This window comes from Theropithecus gelada, chromosome 10 (assembly GCF_003255815.1).
Source record: "Theropithecus gelada isolate Dixy chromosome 10, Tgel_1.0, whole genome shotgun sequence".
In the NCBI taxonomy this organism is placed as follows: domain Eukaryota; kingdom Metazoa; phylum Chordata; class Mammalia; order Primates; family Cercopithecidae; genus Theropithecus; species Theropithecus gelada.
In genome coordinates this window covers 77,424,215-77,444,412 of record NC_037678.1, presented here as the reverse complement: position 1 = coordinate 77,444,412, position 20,198 = coordinate 77,424,215, and the positions used below count along the sequence as shown (strand labels likewise).

At 41.9% G+C, this 20,198-nt stretch overlaps 1 protein-coding gene across 1 annotated transcript in view; it reads left to right on the top strand.

Moving 5' to 3' along the window:
• Nucleotides 1-20,198, top strand: part of FERMT1 (fermitin family member 1) — a 54,939-nt gene that overhangs the window by 6,147 nt on the left and 28,594 nt on the right. Inside the window, exons 3-6 of the mRNA XM_025398149.1 lie at nt 1,758-1,991; nt 5,502-5,648; nt 7,590-7,803; nt 10,769-10,871. Coding sequence (XP_025253934.1) covers nt 1,758-1,991; nt 5,502-5,648; nt 7,590-7,803; nt 10,769-10,871 — 698 coding nt within the window. The remainder of the gene's footprint in view (nt 1-1,757; nt 1,992-5,501; nt 5,649-7,589; nt 7,804-10,768; nt 10,872-20,198) is intronic.

Here is a 20,198-nt window from a genome sequence, read left to right as displayed (position 1 = left end):
TCAAGACCAGCCTGGCCAACATGGTAAAACCCCATCTCTACTAAAAATACAAAAATTTCCTGTAATCCCAGCACTTTGGAAGGCCGAGGTGGGTGGATCACGAGGTCAGGAGTTCGAGACCAGCCTGACCAACATGGTGAACCCCTGTCTCTACAAAAAATACAAAAATTAGTTGGGCGTGGTGGTGCATGCCTGTAATCCCAGCTACTCAGGAGGCTGAGGCAGGAGAATCACTTGAACCCGGGAGGCAGAGGTTGCAGTGAGCTGAGATTACACCACTACACTCCAGACTGGGTGACAGAGTGAGACTCCGTCTCAAAAAAATATTAGCCTGACACAGTGGCGCGCGTCTGTAATCCCAGCTACTTGGGAGGCTGAAGCAGGAGAATCACTTGAACCCAGGAGGCGGAGGTTGCTGTGGGCTGAGATCATGCTACTGCACTCCAGCCTGGGCAACAGAGGGAGGCTCCATCTCAAAAAAAAAAAAAAAAAAAAAAGAGAGAGAGTTTCTAATTTGAAAAGAGAAAGAAAAAACATTTAAAGAAAAATAAGAAAACAAAGATACTGGTAGCTCTTCATTTTGCAAAATAAAAGACTAAAAATTGACTCCAATATTGATGAAGGGGAAAGATTCTATTTTAATACCAACGTTAAAGGAGGGGAAAGATTGACATTGATGCTAACATTGAGAGGGAGAAAATACTTTAACTCTGACTTCAATTTAGACACTTTAGATATGGCAGTACTGATAAAGAGTTGGACATCACTGAGAAGAATGAAATGTCAATTGTACCGTACTTCTGTGTGGACTTTGATTGGAGGCTATTGCTACTCCCTTGTGACACAGTGGTATAAGGATACATTTCTATAACAGAAATAATCTTGATTAAACAAAGTCAGATGCTTTCGGCCTTCTCAGAAAGGGCCATGGCACAGAGAGATTTTAGCGAAGAGAACTTGAGCATTCATTGTGAACACGTTTATTTTTCTTTTACTCCACAGTATCTAAACGTAAATGATGGTAAGGTTTATTCCCTATTTTTCTTTCTTTTTTTTTTTTTTTTTTTTTGAGACACAGTGACAGAGTTTTGCTCTTGTTGCCCAGGCTGTAGTGCAATGGTATGACCTTGGCTCACTGCAACCTCCGCCTCCTGGGTTCAAGTGATTCTCCTGCCTCAGCCTCCCAAGTAGCTGGGATTACAGGCGCCCACCACCACATCTGGCTAAGTTTTGTATTTTTAGTAGAGACAGGGTTTTGCCATGTTGGCCAGGCTGGTGTCGAACTCCTGACCTCAGGTGATCGCCTGCATCAGCCTCCCAAAGTGCTGAGATTACAGGTGTGAGCCACAGCACCCAGCCCTATCATTTTTTTTCTTTTTAAATTATTTTATCTTTAAATGTTTTATTTTATTTGATTTTTTAAGTGTTTTTTATTTTACTTCAAGTTCTGGGATACATGTGCAGAACATACAGGTTTGTTACATAGGTATACACGTGCCATGATGGTTTGCTGTCCCATGAACCCTGTCATCTACATTAGGTATTTTCTCTTAATGCTATCCCAGTCCCTATGTTGTCCCGAGAGACTTTGGAAAGAAGCCAAAAGTTGTTGAGCCTCGGATTGTAAAAGGCCATGGGGAACTGAAGATCAGTTGTTGGTTTACATTTTCGCACACAATGAAATTGACTCTGCAACTCCAGAACCCTCCAAGCTGGGCTCTCTCTCATTTTACTTAGTTGTGTTTTCATTTTTGCAGACATATCCCAAGACTGGTCAGACTTTGCTCTTTGGTGGGAACAGAAGCATTGCTGGCTTCTGAAAACCCACTGGACCCTGGACAAATATGGGGTCCAGGCAGATGCAAAGCTTCTCTTCACCCCTCAGCATAAAATGCTGCGCCTTCGCCTGCCGAATTTGAAGATGGTGAGGTTGCGAGTCAGCTTCTCAGCTGTGGTTTTTAAAGCTGTCAGTGATATCTGCAAAATCCTGAGTAAGTACCCAGGAAGGGCCCCTGTGCCCTGTAGACTCTTGTAAAGGAAGACAGGAAAATTATGTGTGCATTCTGCCTACTTCAAGCAATTGGCTAGAGAACATTCACCTATTAGGAAGCACATGCTTAAGCCCTTCTGGGTATTGCAGCCATTTAAGTGTAGTTAAGCCAAGTAGAACATTATTGACATAAATCAGGTGCATCTCCACAAAGCTTAAAACTATTCCAAAAGAGATTTGTAAATAGACAAGATAAACCATTAAGATTGCCCTCCCCATTTATTGATCCAAGCTATACTCAAACATTTTGTACAGTATTTAAGATTAAAAAGAATTGTATTAAATACTTAATCACCATAGAGTTATGTGTCTTTATTGTTTTTGAGATAATGGTGTTCCAAAGTCTTAATTGCTTAAGACCTGGCTCAAGTAAATAACTCTGTCCACAAAAATCACTTATGAAGTGATTAAGCAGAAAAGTATACTTAATTGTGAACTTAAATCTAATTATTTACAGATTTGGTATCCTATAATTTAATAGTCATAAAGACAACACTACTCAAACCAATTTTTCTTTATAAAACTCCATAAAGGGAGGGAAACACACCATAAAGGTATTCTCATTTTATAATTTTTGAAAGTATTATAGGCATATTCATTGGTCCCAAAATCAAAAATCAACATTTGAACCCAGAATAGATAATATATAGTGATATATAGTGAGTAATCTATTTTTCCCATTAAACCATAAACTATTCACTTATTCAGCAAATATTTATTGAGCACCTACTGTGTCCCAGGCATTGTGGTGAGAGCTAGGGATATAGTAGCAATACAGAGCTAAAATCCCTGCCACCTGGAGCTTGCACTGTAGCAGGCAGAGACAGACACTAACCAATAAATGTAAATGTAACAAATTTTAACATATAAATGTAACAAGTTAAAAAAGAATATAAGAGGTTAAAAGGGGATGGATAGTACCCCCAAAAAAAGAGAAAAAGCATCAGCAGGATTGGGAATGCCAGGGTTGGGCAGTGGGGGCTGGTATGGTAGATGAAATAGGGTGAGGGCAGAAACCATTTCCTGAGCATTTCTGCATTCCTCACTCCAGTCACAATGCCTGGCACACAATAACTGTTGAGTGAACAAATGAATGGAACCTTTCATTACAGAATGTAAGTTGCAATCTTGTCCCTGGTGTGCAAATGGCAAGCATGAGGATACCTTGTGTTTTTGATAATATTCTAATGAGGATTTGAAAGCAAACTAAATGATTAAATAAAATACTATATTCCACACACCACAGTGGACTGGAAGTACACATCATAGCTGAAACTAAAAACGTAAAGTTTTTTTTTTTTTTTTTTTGAGGGGGAGTCTGGCTCTGTCGCCCAGGCTGGAGTGCAGTGGCCGGATCTCAGCTCACTGCAAGCTCCGCCTCCCGGGGTTACACCATTCTCCTGCCTCAGCCTCCAGAGTAGCTGGGACTACAGGCGCCCGCCACGTTGCCCGGCTAGTTTTTTTATTTTTTTTAGTAGAGACGGGGTTTCAACGTGTTAGCCAGGATGGTCTCGATCTCCTGACCTCGTGATCCGCCCATCTCGGCCTCCCAAAGTGCTGGGATTACAGGCTTGAGCCACCGCGACCGGCCAAGTTTTCAAATAAACAGAAGCAATCAGATGTTCTCTTTTCCTGATTATCTCTTTGTAATAGTTTTAAAGGCTTAACTTGGCATTTCTAATCATTGCATTTTATGTCTTATCAATTGAAGTGAAATCAAACGCAGCAGTTTAGTGGTTTTTCCCTTGAAGAACAGAAAAGACACAAATCTTGACCTTGAAGATAAGGTGTTTCTGTTTCATTGTTTTGCTTTTAGTGCTCACAGTGAAATTTTTTATTCATGACCGGGTTTGTGTATAAATTATGCATTTGGAATGGTCACAGTTGTGTTGCAACCTGACAGTCCTTGGCTACTGGGGAGAGTCAAGTTAAACTGCTAGGTTCAGTCTCAGCACCGAGCAGTATATGAATGAAACGATGACAGAACTTAATGGAATCAGTGCACTTACCTTCAACAAAGCTGCTCAGAGACTAAAAGTCCAAATTAATTGACTTTTACCTGGAATGATAGCCACTAGTGCAGTTAAAGGTTATCAGCAATTCTGATCAGCAATTATAAATATATTTGATTAATGGGGGAAATGGGGATTATCATAGTTTCAGTTCCCAGAAGCAGACCCTGAGATAAGGATTCAAGTACAGATAGTTCATTTGGGAAGTGATGCCAGGAAATACTGTTGGGGACAGGGAAGTAAGACTGAAAAGAGAAGAGTGTCACCAATCAGGTTACACTGCAGCAGCTGGCGACCTCTGGGAGACAGTGTAGACACAGCCTCGGGGTAAGGATGCTTATGCAGCATCCTGGACAGTCACCGAAGGCCGCTCTTGGGGAGTGTTAATTCCCTGAATGTGTAGGCTGTTGCAGTGCAGACCCTGGCAAGCCATCAGAGCAAAGCCTCTGGCAGAAAGACGCATGGTCTAGATTCCACCAGAACCCGGGTGTGCTGAAATGGTGAGGACCAAGAAGAAATGGGCAGGGCATGAGGGCATCGCCACAGGGATGAAATGAGCTGATGGGCAGTGTGTAAAAGAAAGACTTTCAAGATCTGTGGTCTATAAAGAAAAAAGGAAGCAGGACCCTTGTTGGTTGTTTAAAAAACTGGAAAAAGGAAAGGGAGAGGGAGCAACAAAGGCAAGTCTATTAGTTTGTTTTCATGCTGCTGATAAAGACATACCTGAGACTGGGCAATTTACAAAAGAAAGAGGTTTAATGGACTTACATTAAAGTCCCCTCCACATGGCTGGGGAGGCCTCACAATGATGGTGGAAGGCAAGGAGGAGCAAGTCACGTCTTAACATGGATGGCAGCAGGCAAAGAGAGAGCTTGTGCAGGGAAACTCCTTATAAAACCATCAGATCTTATGAGACTTATTCACTATCACGAGAACAGCACAGGAAAGACCTGCCCACATGGTTCAGTTACCTCCCACTGGGCCCCTCCCACAACACATGGGAATTCAAGATGAGATTTGGGTGAAGACACATCCAAACCATATCAGGAAAAAAGGGGAGAGGGAGGTAAAGTTGGTGGTAAATAGGTAACAAGAATAGCATAATGCTAACTAATAATGACTGAAGCTGGGGAGCACATGAAGGGGACATTATACCATTCCTGTTGTTTTAGATACATTTGAAATATTTTTATAATAATTTTTCTAACTAGAAATTTCACTAGACTTAATCTCCCTCCACTATTTTCTCCCCGCACCTACTTTGGAGGTCTCCGTTCCCCTTTCCCCTTCTATTTCTTCAAAAGGGATGCAGTTTAGTCCCATTTACTTTTCAGAAATTTCCTTAGAAATGATTTCAAATGCACAAAATGACTCTGAGTCTTAGAAGGATTTTTCTTTTTACTTTTTCTTTTTCTTCATTTAAAAAAAATTATTTCTAGATATTAGAAGATCAGAAGAGCTTTCCTTGTTAAAGCCTTCTGGTGACTATTTTAAGAAGAAGAAGAAAAAAGATAAAAATAATAAGGAACCCATAATTGAAGATGTTCTAAACCTGGAGAGTTCTCCAACAGCTTCAGGTTCATCAGGTAAGATTTGTGACAGGTGTTTTGTTGTTTGAACGTACAGTAAAACTCAAGAGAGAAATATACCTGTCCTCCCACGCCCACCAAACAAAGGAGAAATAAAATTGCAGAACTGATGTAATGAGGAGATGCTATCTAGTCAAGTTTAGAATTGACAGAAATGTGTTTCAGACTTTTTTCAAGCATGTTTAATAACTCATTATTTGAATTGTATATCTGATGTTGCCAATGAATGCAAAATTTTAGTACCACTGACCACAAATTTGGGATAAAAGAGTGATATTTAGAAAAAAGGTAAGTGGCTGGTCACAGTGCCTCATGCCTGTAATCCCAGCACTTTGGGAGGCTGAGGTGGGTGGATCACTTGAGCTCGGAAGTTTGAGACAAGCCTGGGCAACATGGTGAGATACCATCTGTATTAAAAATACAAAAAATAAATAAATAAATAACCTGGGCATGGTGGTGCATGCTCGTGGTCCTAGCTACTCAGAAGGCTGAGATGGGAGGATTGCTTGAGCCCTGAGGGTGGAAGTTGCAGTGAGTCAAGATTGTGCCACTGCACTCAGCCTGGGTGACAGAGCAAGACCCTGTCCCAAAAAAAGAAAATAAAAGAAAAAAGTTAAAGCACTTAAACACACTTCTCTCTTCATGATTCTATCATTGTGTGATTCTTTCCTGAATTCGATTTTTTTATGGGGTGTGCAAGAGAAGGGCAGGTGAAAATTCCGGAGAAGAAGTATCCTTTTCTTTTTATATCAAAACAATCAAATCTCTAGCTTGCTTGCAAGATTGAGGGCTTTCTTTCTTCCTTTTTTTTTTTTTAGAGTCTCGCTCTGTCACCCAAGCTGGAGTGCAGTGGCACAATCTCGGCTCACTGCAGCCTCTGCCTCCTGGGCTCAAGCAATTCTTGTGCCTCAGCCTCCTGAGTAGCTGGAATTACAGTTGTGCACCATCACACTTGAATAATTTTTGTGTTTCTAGTAGAGACGGGGTTTTGCCATGTTGGCCAGGCTGGTCTCAAACTCCTGGCCTCAAGTGATCTGCCTGCCTTGGACTCCCAAAATGCTGGAATTACAGGCATAAGCCACCATACCCGGCCAAGACTAAGGGCTTTCTTGCATAGTATATTCTAATGAAAAGGACAAATTGTACAAATTAGAGCCAGCTGATTTGTAAATCATCAGCCTACTGGATTGTTAAAAGTGGCGAGTCCTGCTGTTTGTTTACGGGGCCATCTGAAACATATTGGGTACGTGCATTCTATGAGGCCTCCAGTTCTCTAATAGTACCAAGACTCCTACTGAAGTAGGAAAACTTTGAATTATTAGAAAAGAGGTGGTCTCTATTAGCCAGGTGTGGTGGCAGGTGCCTGTAACCCCAGCTACTCAGGAGGCTGAGACAGGAGAATCACTTGAACCCAGGAGGTGGAGGTTGCAGTGAGCCGGGATCACACCACAGCACTCCAACCTGGGCGACAGAGTGAGACCCCATCTCAAAAAAAAAAAAAAGAAAGAAAGAAAGAAAGAAAAGAGATGGTCCCCAACATTTGTCTGTGTTGATTTTTGTAGGCTTTTATATATTTGAGTTCCAAGGCTTTTGAGGAGCTGAATTTACAGATAAGACCATTACCTGTGTATTACTAATCTCTCTACCATCATGATCCATATTATTTCGCGGGGTTTTTTTGGTTTGTTTTTTGAGATGAAGTCTTGCTATGTTGCTCTGTCTGATCTCAAACTCCTAGGCTCAAGCAGCCTTCTGACCTCAGCCTCCCAAGTAGCTAGGATTAGATGTGGGCCACAGTGCCCAGCTTGACTTATATTATTTTAAATGGTGCCAAATTTAAAGTCAAAACTCATTTTAGTGTAAGTAATGTTAATATTTTCCTGAAGATTTCTATCCCTGGATTCTCATACCATAGTTCATACTCCCCTTGCCTTGCAGTAAGTCCTGGTTTATACAGTAAAACCATGACTCCTATATACGACCCCATCAATGGAACACCAGTGTCATCCACCATGACTTGGTTCAGTGACAGCCCTTTGACGGAACAAAACTGCAGCATCCTCGCATTCAGCCAACCCCCCCAGTCTCCGGAAGCACTTGTGGATATGTACCAGCCTCGGTCTCTGGTTGATAAAGCCAAGCTCAATGCAGGGTAAGGACACAGCTCCATTTAGTCCTCCCTGAACTAGTGCCGACACAGTAAGAGATGAGGTGTCATGTTTCATTTTCAAGTTGGTAGGCCTAGGGATTGTACTTTATTTGCAAAAGTTAGTGCTGATTTTAGCAACAAAGGGGAAAAAATCAGCCTTTGGTCATTTCAGTATACTTAAAGTGTGCCTAAATTTACATGTTTGGGTAACTCAGTAGATTTACTCTCTGTGAATACTAATTCTTTGCCACTACAGATATGCAAAGTATATTTTATGGGATGTAGGGTAGTTAATAAGTGTGTTGGTCCCCATGGGCCAGTGGGGGAGATCCAAGGTGACCCACAAGGCTTACATTGTTTTTTGTAGAATGTCACTCTTTTCTCTTTCTTTTTTTTTTTTTTTTTTGAGATGGAGTTTTGCTCTTATTGCCCAGGCTGGAGTGCAATGGCGCGATCTCAGCTCACTACAACCTCTGCCCCCCAGGTTCAAGCAATTCTCCTGCCTCAGCTTTCCAAGTAGCTGGGACTACAGGCATGCGCCACTATGCCCGGCTAAATTTGTATTTTTTTAGTAGAGATTGGGTTTCTCCATGTTGGTCAGGCTAGTCTCGAACTCCCGACCTCAGGTAATCTGCCCGCCTCAGCCTCCCAAAGTGCTAGGATTACAGGCATGAGCCACCGCGCCCAGCTGTTGCTGTTCTCTTTAAGTATTCTAATGAGCAAGTCCTTGAGTTCTGTTCGAAAATACACCCAAACAATTTCTGAAACTACCATTTCTGTTGTTCCCCATTGCCCACCAGATAAAGTCAAAAGTGTCAACAGCATTCAACTCCCTAGAAGATCTGGCCCCAGCAGGTGTCTCAGTGTCCTCCCGTGCTCTCATGGCCCCGTGCCGCCCAGGTGCACTCTCACTCTTTCTGTCACTGCCTCACCTCCAGGACCATTCGCCTTTACTGACTGGTCAGTCCCCCCCGCCCAATCACATACAGTCTCCTGCTCAAGTATTACCTTCAAGATCAGCCCCCTCCTTGTAGCTCTGTCCTGACACTTTGCTCACTCCAACATCACATCGTCCCTTTGTTATGAGGCTTGGTCTCCCCCAACAGACTGTCAGCTCCTTCAGGATGGTGATTTCATGTTGGTCATCCTCTTTCCCCAGTTTTTATTTCTCAACTCCAGACCTCTACTGTGTATTGTACAGGAACTCCTAGCCACATGTGGATGTCTAAATGTGGACTGGATTTTAAATTAATTAAAATTAAAATGTGGCACTAACAGCCACATTCAGCTGGGACCGATGCATCAGACAGCACAGATATGAATATTTCCCACATTGCAGAAAGTTCTAGACAGTAATACAGAGCTGGCATTGGGGTGAACCATCTGGTAAAAGGAGAAGTGGTGTGGGCAGTCAGGACATATGGATTCTCAAGCTGGCCCCATCCCCAGGCCTGTGAACTTTTTTGTTTGTTTGTTTGTTTTTTGTTTTTTTGAGACAGAGTCTCACTCTGTCACCTAGGCTGGAGTGCAATGGCATGATCTCAGCTCACTGCAGCCTCCACCTTCCAGGTTCAAGCAATTCTCCTGCCTGCCTCAGCCTCCCAAGTAGCTGAGACTACAGGCATGTGCCACAACGCCTGGCTAATTTTTGCATTTTCAGTAGAGATGGGATTTCACCATGTTGCCCAGGCTGGTCTCAAACTCTTGACCTCAGGTGATTCGCCCACCTTGGCCTCCCAAAGTGCTGGAATTACAGGTATGAGCCCCTGCACCCAGCTGAGGCCTGTGACCTTTAAGGATGATCTAATGTCACTCAGACTAAATCTCTTTGTCTACAAAGATGAGGTAGTAAGAACTGCCCCAGCCCCTTCATTGGATTACTTTAGAGTATCCATGAGAAAAAAAATCTATAAAGCACTTTGAAAACTATAAGACAAAATGCTGGCCGCGCGCGGTGGCTCAAGTCTATAATCCCAGCACTTTGGGAGGCTGAGGCGGGCGGATCATGAGGTCACGAGATCAAGACCATCCTGGCTAACTTGGTGAAACCCCGTCTCTACTAAAAAATACAAAAACACTAGCCGGGCGAGGTAGCGGGCGCCTGTAGTCCCAGCTACTCGGGAGGCTGAGGCAGGAGAATGGTGTGAACCTGGGAGGCGGAGCTTACAGTGAGCTGAGATCCGGCCACTGCACTCCAGCCTGGGTGACAAAGTGAGACTCCGTCTCAAAAAAAAAAAAAGACAAAATGCAAATATAAGCTATTATTATGTGCTTACTGATTTTTGGTTATACAGGTTGAGTATCCCTTATCCAAAATGCTTGAGACTAGAAGTGTTTTGGATTTCAGAATTTATTTTTTACATTTTTTAAAGTTTGGGGATATTTGCATTATACTCACCAGTTGAGCATCCCTAATCCAAAATCCTGAAATTCAAAATGCTTCAGCAAGGCCGGGCACAGTGGCCCACGCCTGTAATCCCAGCACTTTTGGGAGGCCAAGGCAGGCAAATCACCTGAGGTCAGGAGTTCAAGACTAGCATGGCCAACATGGCGAAACCCCCCCTCTACTGAAAATACAAAACTTAGCTGGGCATGGTGGCATGCACCTGTAGTCCCAGCTACTCATGAGGCTGAGGCAAGAGAATCGCTTGAACCCGGGAGGCAGAGGCTGCAGTGAGCCGAGATTGCACCACTGCACTCCAGCCTAGGCGACAGAGCAAGACTCTGGCTCAAAAACAAAACAAAACAAAAATGCTTCAGTGAGCATTTCCTTTGAGCATCTCCTTTGAGAAACTGTCAGATTTTGGAGCATTTCAGATTTTCAAATTAGGGATACTCAGTCTGTATTACATACCCTGATTTTGTTCAAGGATATATATATATGTAGAATATAATATATGACATAATAATATAATGGATATATATGTAAAATTGATTGGCTTCTAAAACTCATGCTGTTGTTTTCTAGTTGGCTAGACTCCTCGCGCTCCCTTATGGAACAAGGCATCCAAGAGGATGAGCAGCTGCTGTTACGATTTAAATACTACTCTTTCTTCGATTTGAATCCTAAAGTAAGCAACTTTTTCTCTTTTGCCTTTCTCTTTTTAATATGAATGCATGGAAGTATAAAATTGAAGCGTTTGGTTATGAAAATGAGGATGAATTTATTTGTGTGATCGCCTGTTTAGCCCTGCAGGGTGAGACTGATACATGGACCCTGGTCTCTGAATTTGTATCCTTTGGTTTCTACTGGGCACAGTAAGCTGCTACGGAGTTAGCCGGAGTCTCTGGGGATCTTTGCACCTAGCGTGGCATGCACTGCCCCCTCCATTCACAGGAATGGTCAAACAAGATGAGAGCGACTCACAGAGCTGGAGTTCTTTTTTTTTTAATTGAGACAGAGTCTTGCTCTGTCACCCAGGTTGGAGTGCAGTGGCACGATCTCGGCTCACTGCAACCTCCACCTCCCGGGTTCAAGCAATTATTTTGCCTCAGCCTCCCGAGTAGCTGGAACTACAGGCTCATGCAACCACACCCAGCTAATTTTTGTATTTTTAGTAAAGATGGGGTTTCACTATATTGGCCAGGTTGGTCTCGAACTCCTGACCACACGATCCTCCTGCCTCGGCCTCCCAAAGTGCTGGGATTACAGGCATGAGCCACCGCATCCGGCCAGAGCTGGAGTTCTTAATGCTGAGGAAGGAAAGGAGTTGTCAGAGGTCAGGGTTAAAGGCAGGTTCCCATGAACAAGCTGGGATCACATGATGGTGCACACAGGACTGCACTCCAGTGCTTGCTTACTCTTTGGAATTGAGGAAAAGGGATCATCTATGTAATCCCTTTTTCTTACCTGGTCACCCAGCTGGTCGCCAATTCCATTTTCACTGCACATCTCCCCCTGGAGGCTATTAGAATAACCAATGAGGAGTGAGATAAGTTCTTTGAACTTCTGCCTCGTCCTTGCTCCTGATGAGCCCGCTTGCGGAGCTGAGAGTCAGCGGTACAATGGCCCAGTGTCGACGATATGAACTGGATGACTGGTCCTCTGAGTGCACAGGGTCCCCGTGTCACAGCTCCCATCACTGTTTTGTGCTTGTTGCTCTTTTCCATTCACTGCCAGACACTTGGAGGAGCTTGCCTCGGTCAGCCTTTCTGTACAGACCCTTTCTCATCTACAGCAGCGTTTCCACCTCTCGTAAGAGGCACTGTCTTCTCCTTCATCCTGACTTTAGGTCTGGTCTGCAAAGGCTCACCTCAGCTTCCACTGGTTCCCCAGCTGGCATCTTCAAAACAAACCTTGTTCCTTGTCATTTCTAAGGAGAAGTTCCTGCTCAGTCCTTGATTTTTATCCCGTGGACCAAGCTTGTGTCTGTAATGCATAAGTGAATCATGACAAAAGCGCAAATTTTGGCTTTCCTTCGATAAAATCTTCAGGAGAAATTACTGTACTGCTTCCTCTACACAATTGGCTTAGCTTTTTTTAAAGTGTACTATGAATTATGCAACTGTCCAGGTTTTTTTGTTTTTTGTTTTTGTTTTTGCATTGTCTGCTAAAACCAAGTCCATACTTTTATGTGATTTTATTTTTAAGCCTCATTCATGACTCAACTTTAGTGTTTCCTTGCTTAACTCTTAATTTAAGCTATCCTGTTGTACGCCATCTGTTCTAATAAGCTACCTTACATTTTTTTCTGAAAATAGGTAATACATAAATAAAATATGCCCATGCATTTTCCAATTACTAAGTCAGTAATTTGGTCCTGTCTTATCTATTCAAATCTGTGCCCCATCTGTTGTTTGTTTTTGTGTTTATTTATTGAGCAACTACTGTAGGCCAAGAACTAAGCTGGGTACTGAGAACTCAAAACTGTTGTATATTAAAATGATGTTTTCAAATTAATAAGATAAAACACATAGGACTACAAAATGAAACAGTTATATTAAACTGCAGTGGCCAAACCCTTTTTGAAAATGTATATAGTAACGTATTTTTAGTTAATTGAATAAAGAAGATCTGGTGGTAGTTCTTATAACTACCATAATTTCAAAGTAGTGATGTGGGTGAGCATTGCTTGAAGACAGAAGCAACAACTGGCATACAGAAGGAAAAAAAATCTTGATTCTGGTGGTCACAGAGTGACAAGTCCTCTGCAATACTGTGGTTTATGGCTCGCGCTCATCCTGAGAGGAAATGCTACATTTCCATTAGAAGTCTGTGCAATTGGAGAGGTTGTGTTTCCTCATACGAGCTTGTGGACCACTTGGTAATCAAACTTCCAAGTCCAAGAACCCCAGAATCAGAACCCCTGCTCTGAGGCCACATTCAGGTTCCATTCTTTCCAGAAAGGAGCTTTTCTCTACTCTCGGTCACATGGGCCTTTGCCTTCTCTGAGCCACAGCTGAACACCGTACAATTTCAGTACTCACGCCATGTCTGTGGATTTTTTTTCTATAAATAGACAACCAAGTCCTCGGAGACAGAGACCGCGTCTGGTACTTTCTTTGCCCCTCACCCCACATGCTGTGAGTCAGGTTTTCCCAGTTCAGGCACCTGATTGATGATAGGATCACTCAGCCCAAGGACTCATAGGGTCCTTGGGGACCCTTCCAGCAGTTTCTTTGCCAAGAGACTCCCCCATTCAATCCCCTGCCTCAGAACTAAGCTTGAGCTAAAAAGAATGCAGCTGAGTCATCTGCCCCCTGAAAAACTGTCAGGAACCTGTAAGTGACTTCACAGTCAAATAAGCCAGATAATGGCAGACTATTGGCATAAATATAGAGCAGGGTTAAATATGTATTTGTCTAAAAAGTGGAAGAAATCAAACGAATTATACTTCAGAAGGGGACAAGGACACGAAGCTGAGGGTCACAAGGGCTGTTGTCTCTGGCTCTTTGGCCTCTAGCCTCTGCTTGCTTAATTGGTGAGGAGCTCCCTCTTCATAGCCTAAAAAGTGAAACCTATTTGAATCTAACAGCCACACAGAAACTGTCAACCCAAAGGTGACAGGAAGACTCAGGAGAGCAGGACATGGTTTTGGGGGACCCTGTGATCCTCAACCACTTTAGTACTTATGGCGATATTCCCTTCCCCGTCTCTTACAATTATTAGTACTATAGATAAAATCAAGTTTAAGACTTCTACTGTGTGCTGCATAAATATAGGGGGATATAGAAATTTAAGATGTAATTCGGGTTCTCGTGGCAGCTATAATCAAATCTAAGAGGAGGAAAGAGCACCCATGAAGCCCCTGCAAATTTACAAGGCATCCTACGAGTAGGAACTAAAATCTACAGTGAGGACTAGGGAGTTTCTCTGGCTTTCAGAGAGATTCGTAGTGGCCACAGGTCCTTAGTAACAGGTGCTGATTAAAATCTCAAATATATTAAATGCTAGAATTCAACATTTCAAAAATAATAGACTCACCGGGAGCAGGGGCTTATGCCTGTAATCACAGTACTTTGGGAGGCCAAGGTGGGTGCATCGCCTGAGGTTAGAAGTTCGAGACCAGCCTGGCCAACATGATGAAACCCCATCTCTACTAAAAATACAAAAAATAGCCAGGCATGGTGGCATGTGCCTGTAATCCCAGCTACTTGGGAGACCAAGGCAGGAGAATCACTTGAACCCGGGAGGCAGAGGTTGCAGTGAGCAGAGATCACGCCATTGTACTACAGCCTGGGCAATGAGAGCAAAACTCTGTCTCCCAAAATAAATAAATAAAATAATAACAATAATAATAATAATAGACTCAAAAAATGAAAAATCCAGAAAAGAAAAGATTGGTACATTTTAATAAAAAATGAAAATTTTACCCCTGGCCAAAAAAGAAAAAAATAAAAAAACTATAACAAAGTAAAAGTCTTTACAACACATGCTACAAACAACAGACGAATTTCTCTAATATGTAAAGAGCTCCTAAAAATCAATAATAAGAAGACCAACAACCCAGTAGACTAATGAGCAAAGGATGTAAATATATAGTTCATAGAAAAGGAACTATAATGCTTTATAGTGGCAAAGATCAAAAAGTTTCACATACTTTCTTGGCAAGAGTGTCAGGAAATGTGCTCTCTCATAGAATGCTTGTAGGTCAAAGTAGAAATTAGTCTATGGAGTGCAATTTGGCAGTATCAGAATTACAATTCTACATAGCTTTGATTCAGCAAATCCACTCCTAGGTGTTTATAGCACAGCTATACTCACACATGCAAACTGATATGTGGGTATACAAGGGCGGTTATTATATTGTTTTAGGAAAAGATTGGAAACCACCTAAATGTCCATAGCTAGAGAATTGGTTAAATACATTATGATACATTCATACCATATTGTTTTTAAAAAGAATGAATCAGTTCTTTTTTGATGTGAAACAGACTCCAGGTGTATTATTAAAAGATGCAAAACAGCCCATAGAGAAGCTGCCATTTCTGGGGGACAAGGTAGAGAGGGGGACTAACTTTTTATTGAACACTATTTTGTCCCTTTCAAATTCATTCATAATGAATTCATTTATCATATACTCTTTTGTCCCTTTTTAAATGTGTTCAAAATTTGTGAATTAAAAAAACACACATTTTAGAACTCTGATAGTTTATAGTATTTTAGTGTTCAGTACAGGAAAAGCACATCTGTTTTAATAAGAGGCCTGGAGGATACTGAAAGCTGCTCCTGGGCCAATAGACAATCTTAAGTAATTAGATCTAAATAGTAACCCCTTCTTAAGAAAGAGCAGGAAAACTATGACAAGTAGGTTTTATTATTTGCTCTTATTGTTGGTTGTTGGAATGACGGACAAGGGTGGAGGGTTTACTGAACTGACTAGACCAGGAGAAACAGGGATTCAAGGGGTGGCAGAACCAATGTGGTTCCAGCTTGGGGTTTCTATTTTCTGTTTTTTTGTTTTGTTTTTTGAGACACAGTTTCACTCTGTCACCCAGGCTGGGGTGCAGTGGCACAATCTCGGCTCACTGCAACCTCTGCCTCCCAGGTTCAAGCGATTCTCCTGCCTCAGCCTCCCGAGTAGCTGGGGCTATAGGCATGCACCACCACACCCGGCTAATTTTTGCATTTTTAGTAGAGATGGGGTTTCACCATGTTGGCCAGGCTGGTCTCGAATTCCTGACCTCAAGAGATCCTGCCACCTTGGCCTCCCAAAGTGCTGGGATTACAGTCGTGAGCCACCATGCCCGCTCTATTTTCAATTAAGCAAAGAAAAGGGCCAAGGAGAGGGTATGAGTAGCCAACCCCACCAAGGAAAAAAGTTTGTTTCTAAGTCACTGGAGAACCCACTGAAAGAGTTCTCGGGGCGGGAGTGTCGGGGGGAAGTCCTATAGGATGCCTGTTAATGACCTGTGAAAGATCTGGAACCTTGTGATGCAGCATCGTCTGCATCACAGACAGAGAAATGGGAACAGGCCTCCAGAGAGCAAACTCCAGAGCTTTGCTGGATGCGTCAGAGAAATCCTGTTACTTGGCAAGAGACAGAGCTCATCCTGTAGCTGGTTAAGACATCTTATCCCAGACCCTGTTTTTCTGTAAATGTAGATAACTTTTATGTAATTCATGTTCTTTCAAAGAATTGTTTTATTTGGCTTGTAGAGGGGTGTTAGGATGTTCAGGTATAGAAGATTTTATTAATTTTTTAAATTTTTTATTCACTGCATTGAGAGAAGCCTTACTGAGTAACTTCCCACTGAGACTCCTACAGCATTAGCATTGTAAACACTGGGACTGAGTGACTGACAGACGGACAGCTAGATATGACAGTATGTCAATTCCATTCAGATTTTAGTGGCTCCACCTGCTATTTAGATTCCATCTGTAAACTGAATTATAGCAGGGGTCTTTTGGGGAGAGATTGGCTGCATGGGTTTTTTGGTATGTGGTTTTTTAGTTGTTATGTCTTGATTGCACTATAATTTACATGCCATAAATTCACCCATTAAGTATACGCTACAATGATTTTTGATCAGTTTATACAGGTGTGTAACCATCACCCCAATCCAATTTTAAAACCACTTCTGGCTGGGTGTGGTGGCTCACGCCTGGAATCCCAGCACTTTGGGAGGCCAAGGCAGGCGGATCACCTGAGGTCAGGAGTTCAAAACCAGCTTGGCTAGCATGGCAAAACCCCGTCTCTACTAAAAGTACAAAAAATTAGCCAGGTGTGGTGGGCAGGCGCCTATAGTCCCAGCTACTTGGGAGGGTGAGGCAGGAGAATCACTTGAACCCGAGCAGTGGAGGTTGCAGTGAGCCGAGATCACACCACTGCACTCCAGCCTGGGCGACAGAGCAAGACTCTGTCTCAAATAAAAATAAATTAACTAATTAATTAATTAATTAAAATAAAATAAAACACCTCTTCCCCAGAACCATTTTTGGTCAGTCCCTGGCCTCAACCTCAGCCCCAGATGACCACTGGTCTGCTTTGTGTCTTGAATTTTGCCTTTTCTAGAAATTTTATACAGATGGCCTCATACCACATGCAATCTTATGTCTGGATTCCTGCATGGGGCATCATGTCTTTGTGCTGTATATGTTGTTGTGTGCGTTCATAGTACATTCCTTTTTATTGCTGAGTGGTAGCCCGTTGTATGAATGGTACCACATTTTGTTTATTTGTTCTCTAGCTGAGGGACATTGGACTGTTTACAGCTTGGGGCTATTACGAATAAGGCTGCCATGGATATTCTCATGTATGTTTTGTTTTCATTCGTTTTTGGAAGATTCCGCACCAGCTCCTCAGGTGTTCCGTGACACCTGGCAAAGTTCGTAAAACATGACAGACTTTAAGATTTTTACCATTTAAGCGCTCTAAATCCCACACACTTGGTTCTGCATTTGTCTTCCTTTCCCTGAAGCCTTAGAAGTGCTGAGAAGGGCTGGGCATGGTGGTTCACGCCTATAATCCCAGCACTTTGGGAGGCCGAGGCGGGCGGATCACCTGAGGTCAGGAATTCAAGACCAGCCTGGCCAAATAGTGAAACTCTATTTCTACTAAAAATAAAAAAAAATGAGCCGAATGTGGTGGGGCCCATCTGCAATCCCAGCTACTCGAGAGGCTAAAGCATAAGAATCACTTGAACCCATGAGGCGGAGGTTGCAGTAAGCCAAGATTGCGCCACTGCACTCCAGTCTAGGTGACAGAGCAAGACTCTGTCTTTTTTAAAAAAAAAAAAAAAAAAAAAAAAAAGTGCTGAGAAGGAGCATGCCTGTGCGACAGGTCATGTTTCCCCTTTATCTGATAGCAACACTGTTGGCTGGTTTTGGCTTACCTTAGATTTTTACATTGCTTATCACCCTTTTTCTTAGTATGCATAAGGTTAATACGAAAGGAAAAACAAACCAATGCTAATCAACTCATGATAAATCTGCTTAGGTACTCAGAGTATCTTTCTAGTCCTCTTCCATGTTTTCTTCAACGTTAGTATTTTTTTCCAAAGGATAGGTTAGGTTGGTGCAAAATTAATTGCGGTTTTTGCCATTACTTTCAATGGCAAAAACCGCAATTAATTTTGTACCAACCTCATATTAAAATGTATATTCACGGTAAAAAAAAAAAAAGGGGAGGGGCTTTTTTTAAAATGGGTATACAGTTTCAGTTGTGCAAGATGAAAAGCCTTCTATAGATAGTGATGATGGTTGTACAACAGTGTGAATATGCTTAATGCCACTGAACTGTACACTTAAAAATGGTTCAGATCAGGCCTGGCATGGTGGCTCACACCTATAATTCCAGCACATTGGGAGGCCAACATGTAAGGAAGGCTTGTGGCCAGGAGTTCAACATCAGCCTGGACAACATAGTGAGACCCTGTCTCTACAAAAAAAAAGAAAAGAAAAAATTAGCCAAGTGTGGTAGCTCACACCTGTAGTCCCAACTGCTGGGGAGGCTGAAGCAGGAGTATTGCTGGAGCCCAGGAGTTCAAGGCTGCAGTGAGCTCTGATTGCACCACTGCATTGCACCCTGCATGACAGAGTGAGACCCTGCCTCTAAAAAACAGGGGGGGATGGTTAAGATGGTAAATATTATGTTTCATATATTTTACTACAATTAAATTATTTTTTAAAACTCAAACATAGGGTGGGCACAGTGGCTCATGCCTGTAATCCCAGCACTTTGGGAGGCCGAGGCGGGTGAATTACCTGACATTGGGAGTTTGAGATGAGCCTTGCCAGCATGGTGAAATCCTGTCTCTACTAAAAATACAAAAAAAAAAAAAATTAGCAGAGCATGGTGGCGGGCACCTGTAATCCCCACTACTCAGGAAGCTGAGGCAGGACAATCACTTGAACCTGGGAGGCAGAGGTTGCAGTGAGCGGAGATTGTGCCATGGCACTCCAGCCTGGGCAACAGAGTGAGACTCTATCTCAAAAATAAATAAACAAACAAACATAATAAGAAAGAAATTAGAGTAAAATCAAAAATAAATAAACAAACATAATAAGAAAGAAATTATTTAGAGTAAAAATGGAAAACAGTTCTGTACCATGACCATTCTCCTAAGAGGCAGCCACAGTTAACAACTTCATGACCAACCATCCTTGCAGACTTTTGTAGACATGTTTACAAACATATTTTTGAATAGATTTTCAAGACTTTGTGTTCCCTAGATAAGTAGGATCACTTGTTTGCTCTGTAGCTTGTTTCTTGTTTCTTCATAACATATCATGGCTATCTTTTATGTCAGTATAAATAAGTCGGACTCACTTTTTTTAACCAATGAAAAATAATCAAAGGAAAGGCTAAACTGTAGTTTATCAGGACTTAAATGTGCTGAACATTCTTGTAGAAGTATCTCACAAGTGCTTACATTTCTTTGGAACAGTAACACTGGATGTGCTTATCAAAGGGCAAAATGATACTAAAAGCTTTATATCACCAAATTACCTTTCTACTAACAGCATCTGTGAAAGGGCTGATATCCCCATATCCTCACCAACATCAAACATTACCAGTATTTGTAATGTAGGTAGATGTGATAGGAAAATGGAAATTAGGTCATCTTGCTTTAGTTCGAATTCTCTAGTAATTAGTGAGATTGAGCATCTTTTCCAATGTTTTTATGGCCATTTTGCTTTCTTCTGTGAATTGCCTGTTTATATATTTGCCACAAACTCTATTGAATTATTTATACTTTTCATATGATTTATAGGAGTACTTTGTATATGATGGACATCATTTTTTATATTTATTACAAATTTTTAAAATTATTCAAATATTTCAAATATTTTTTTCAATCTCTATCCTACATTTTATACATTTATAACCTTCTTTAGGATTTTTTTACCATTAAAAATGTTTAATTTTAGGTTGTCAGGGCAGCCTTTGCATCATAACTTTTAGGCCTCTTGTCTTGCTTGGAATAGACTTCCCCATTTAAAGATTACAGAAGGT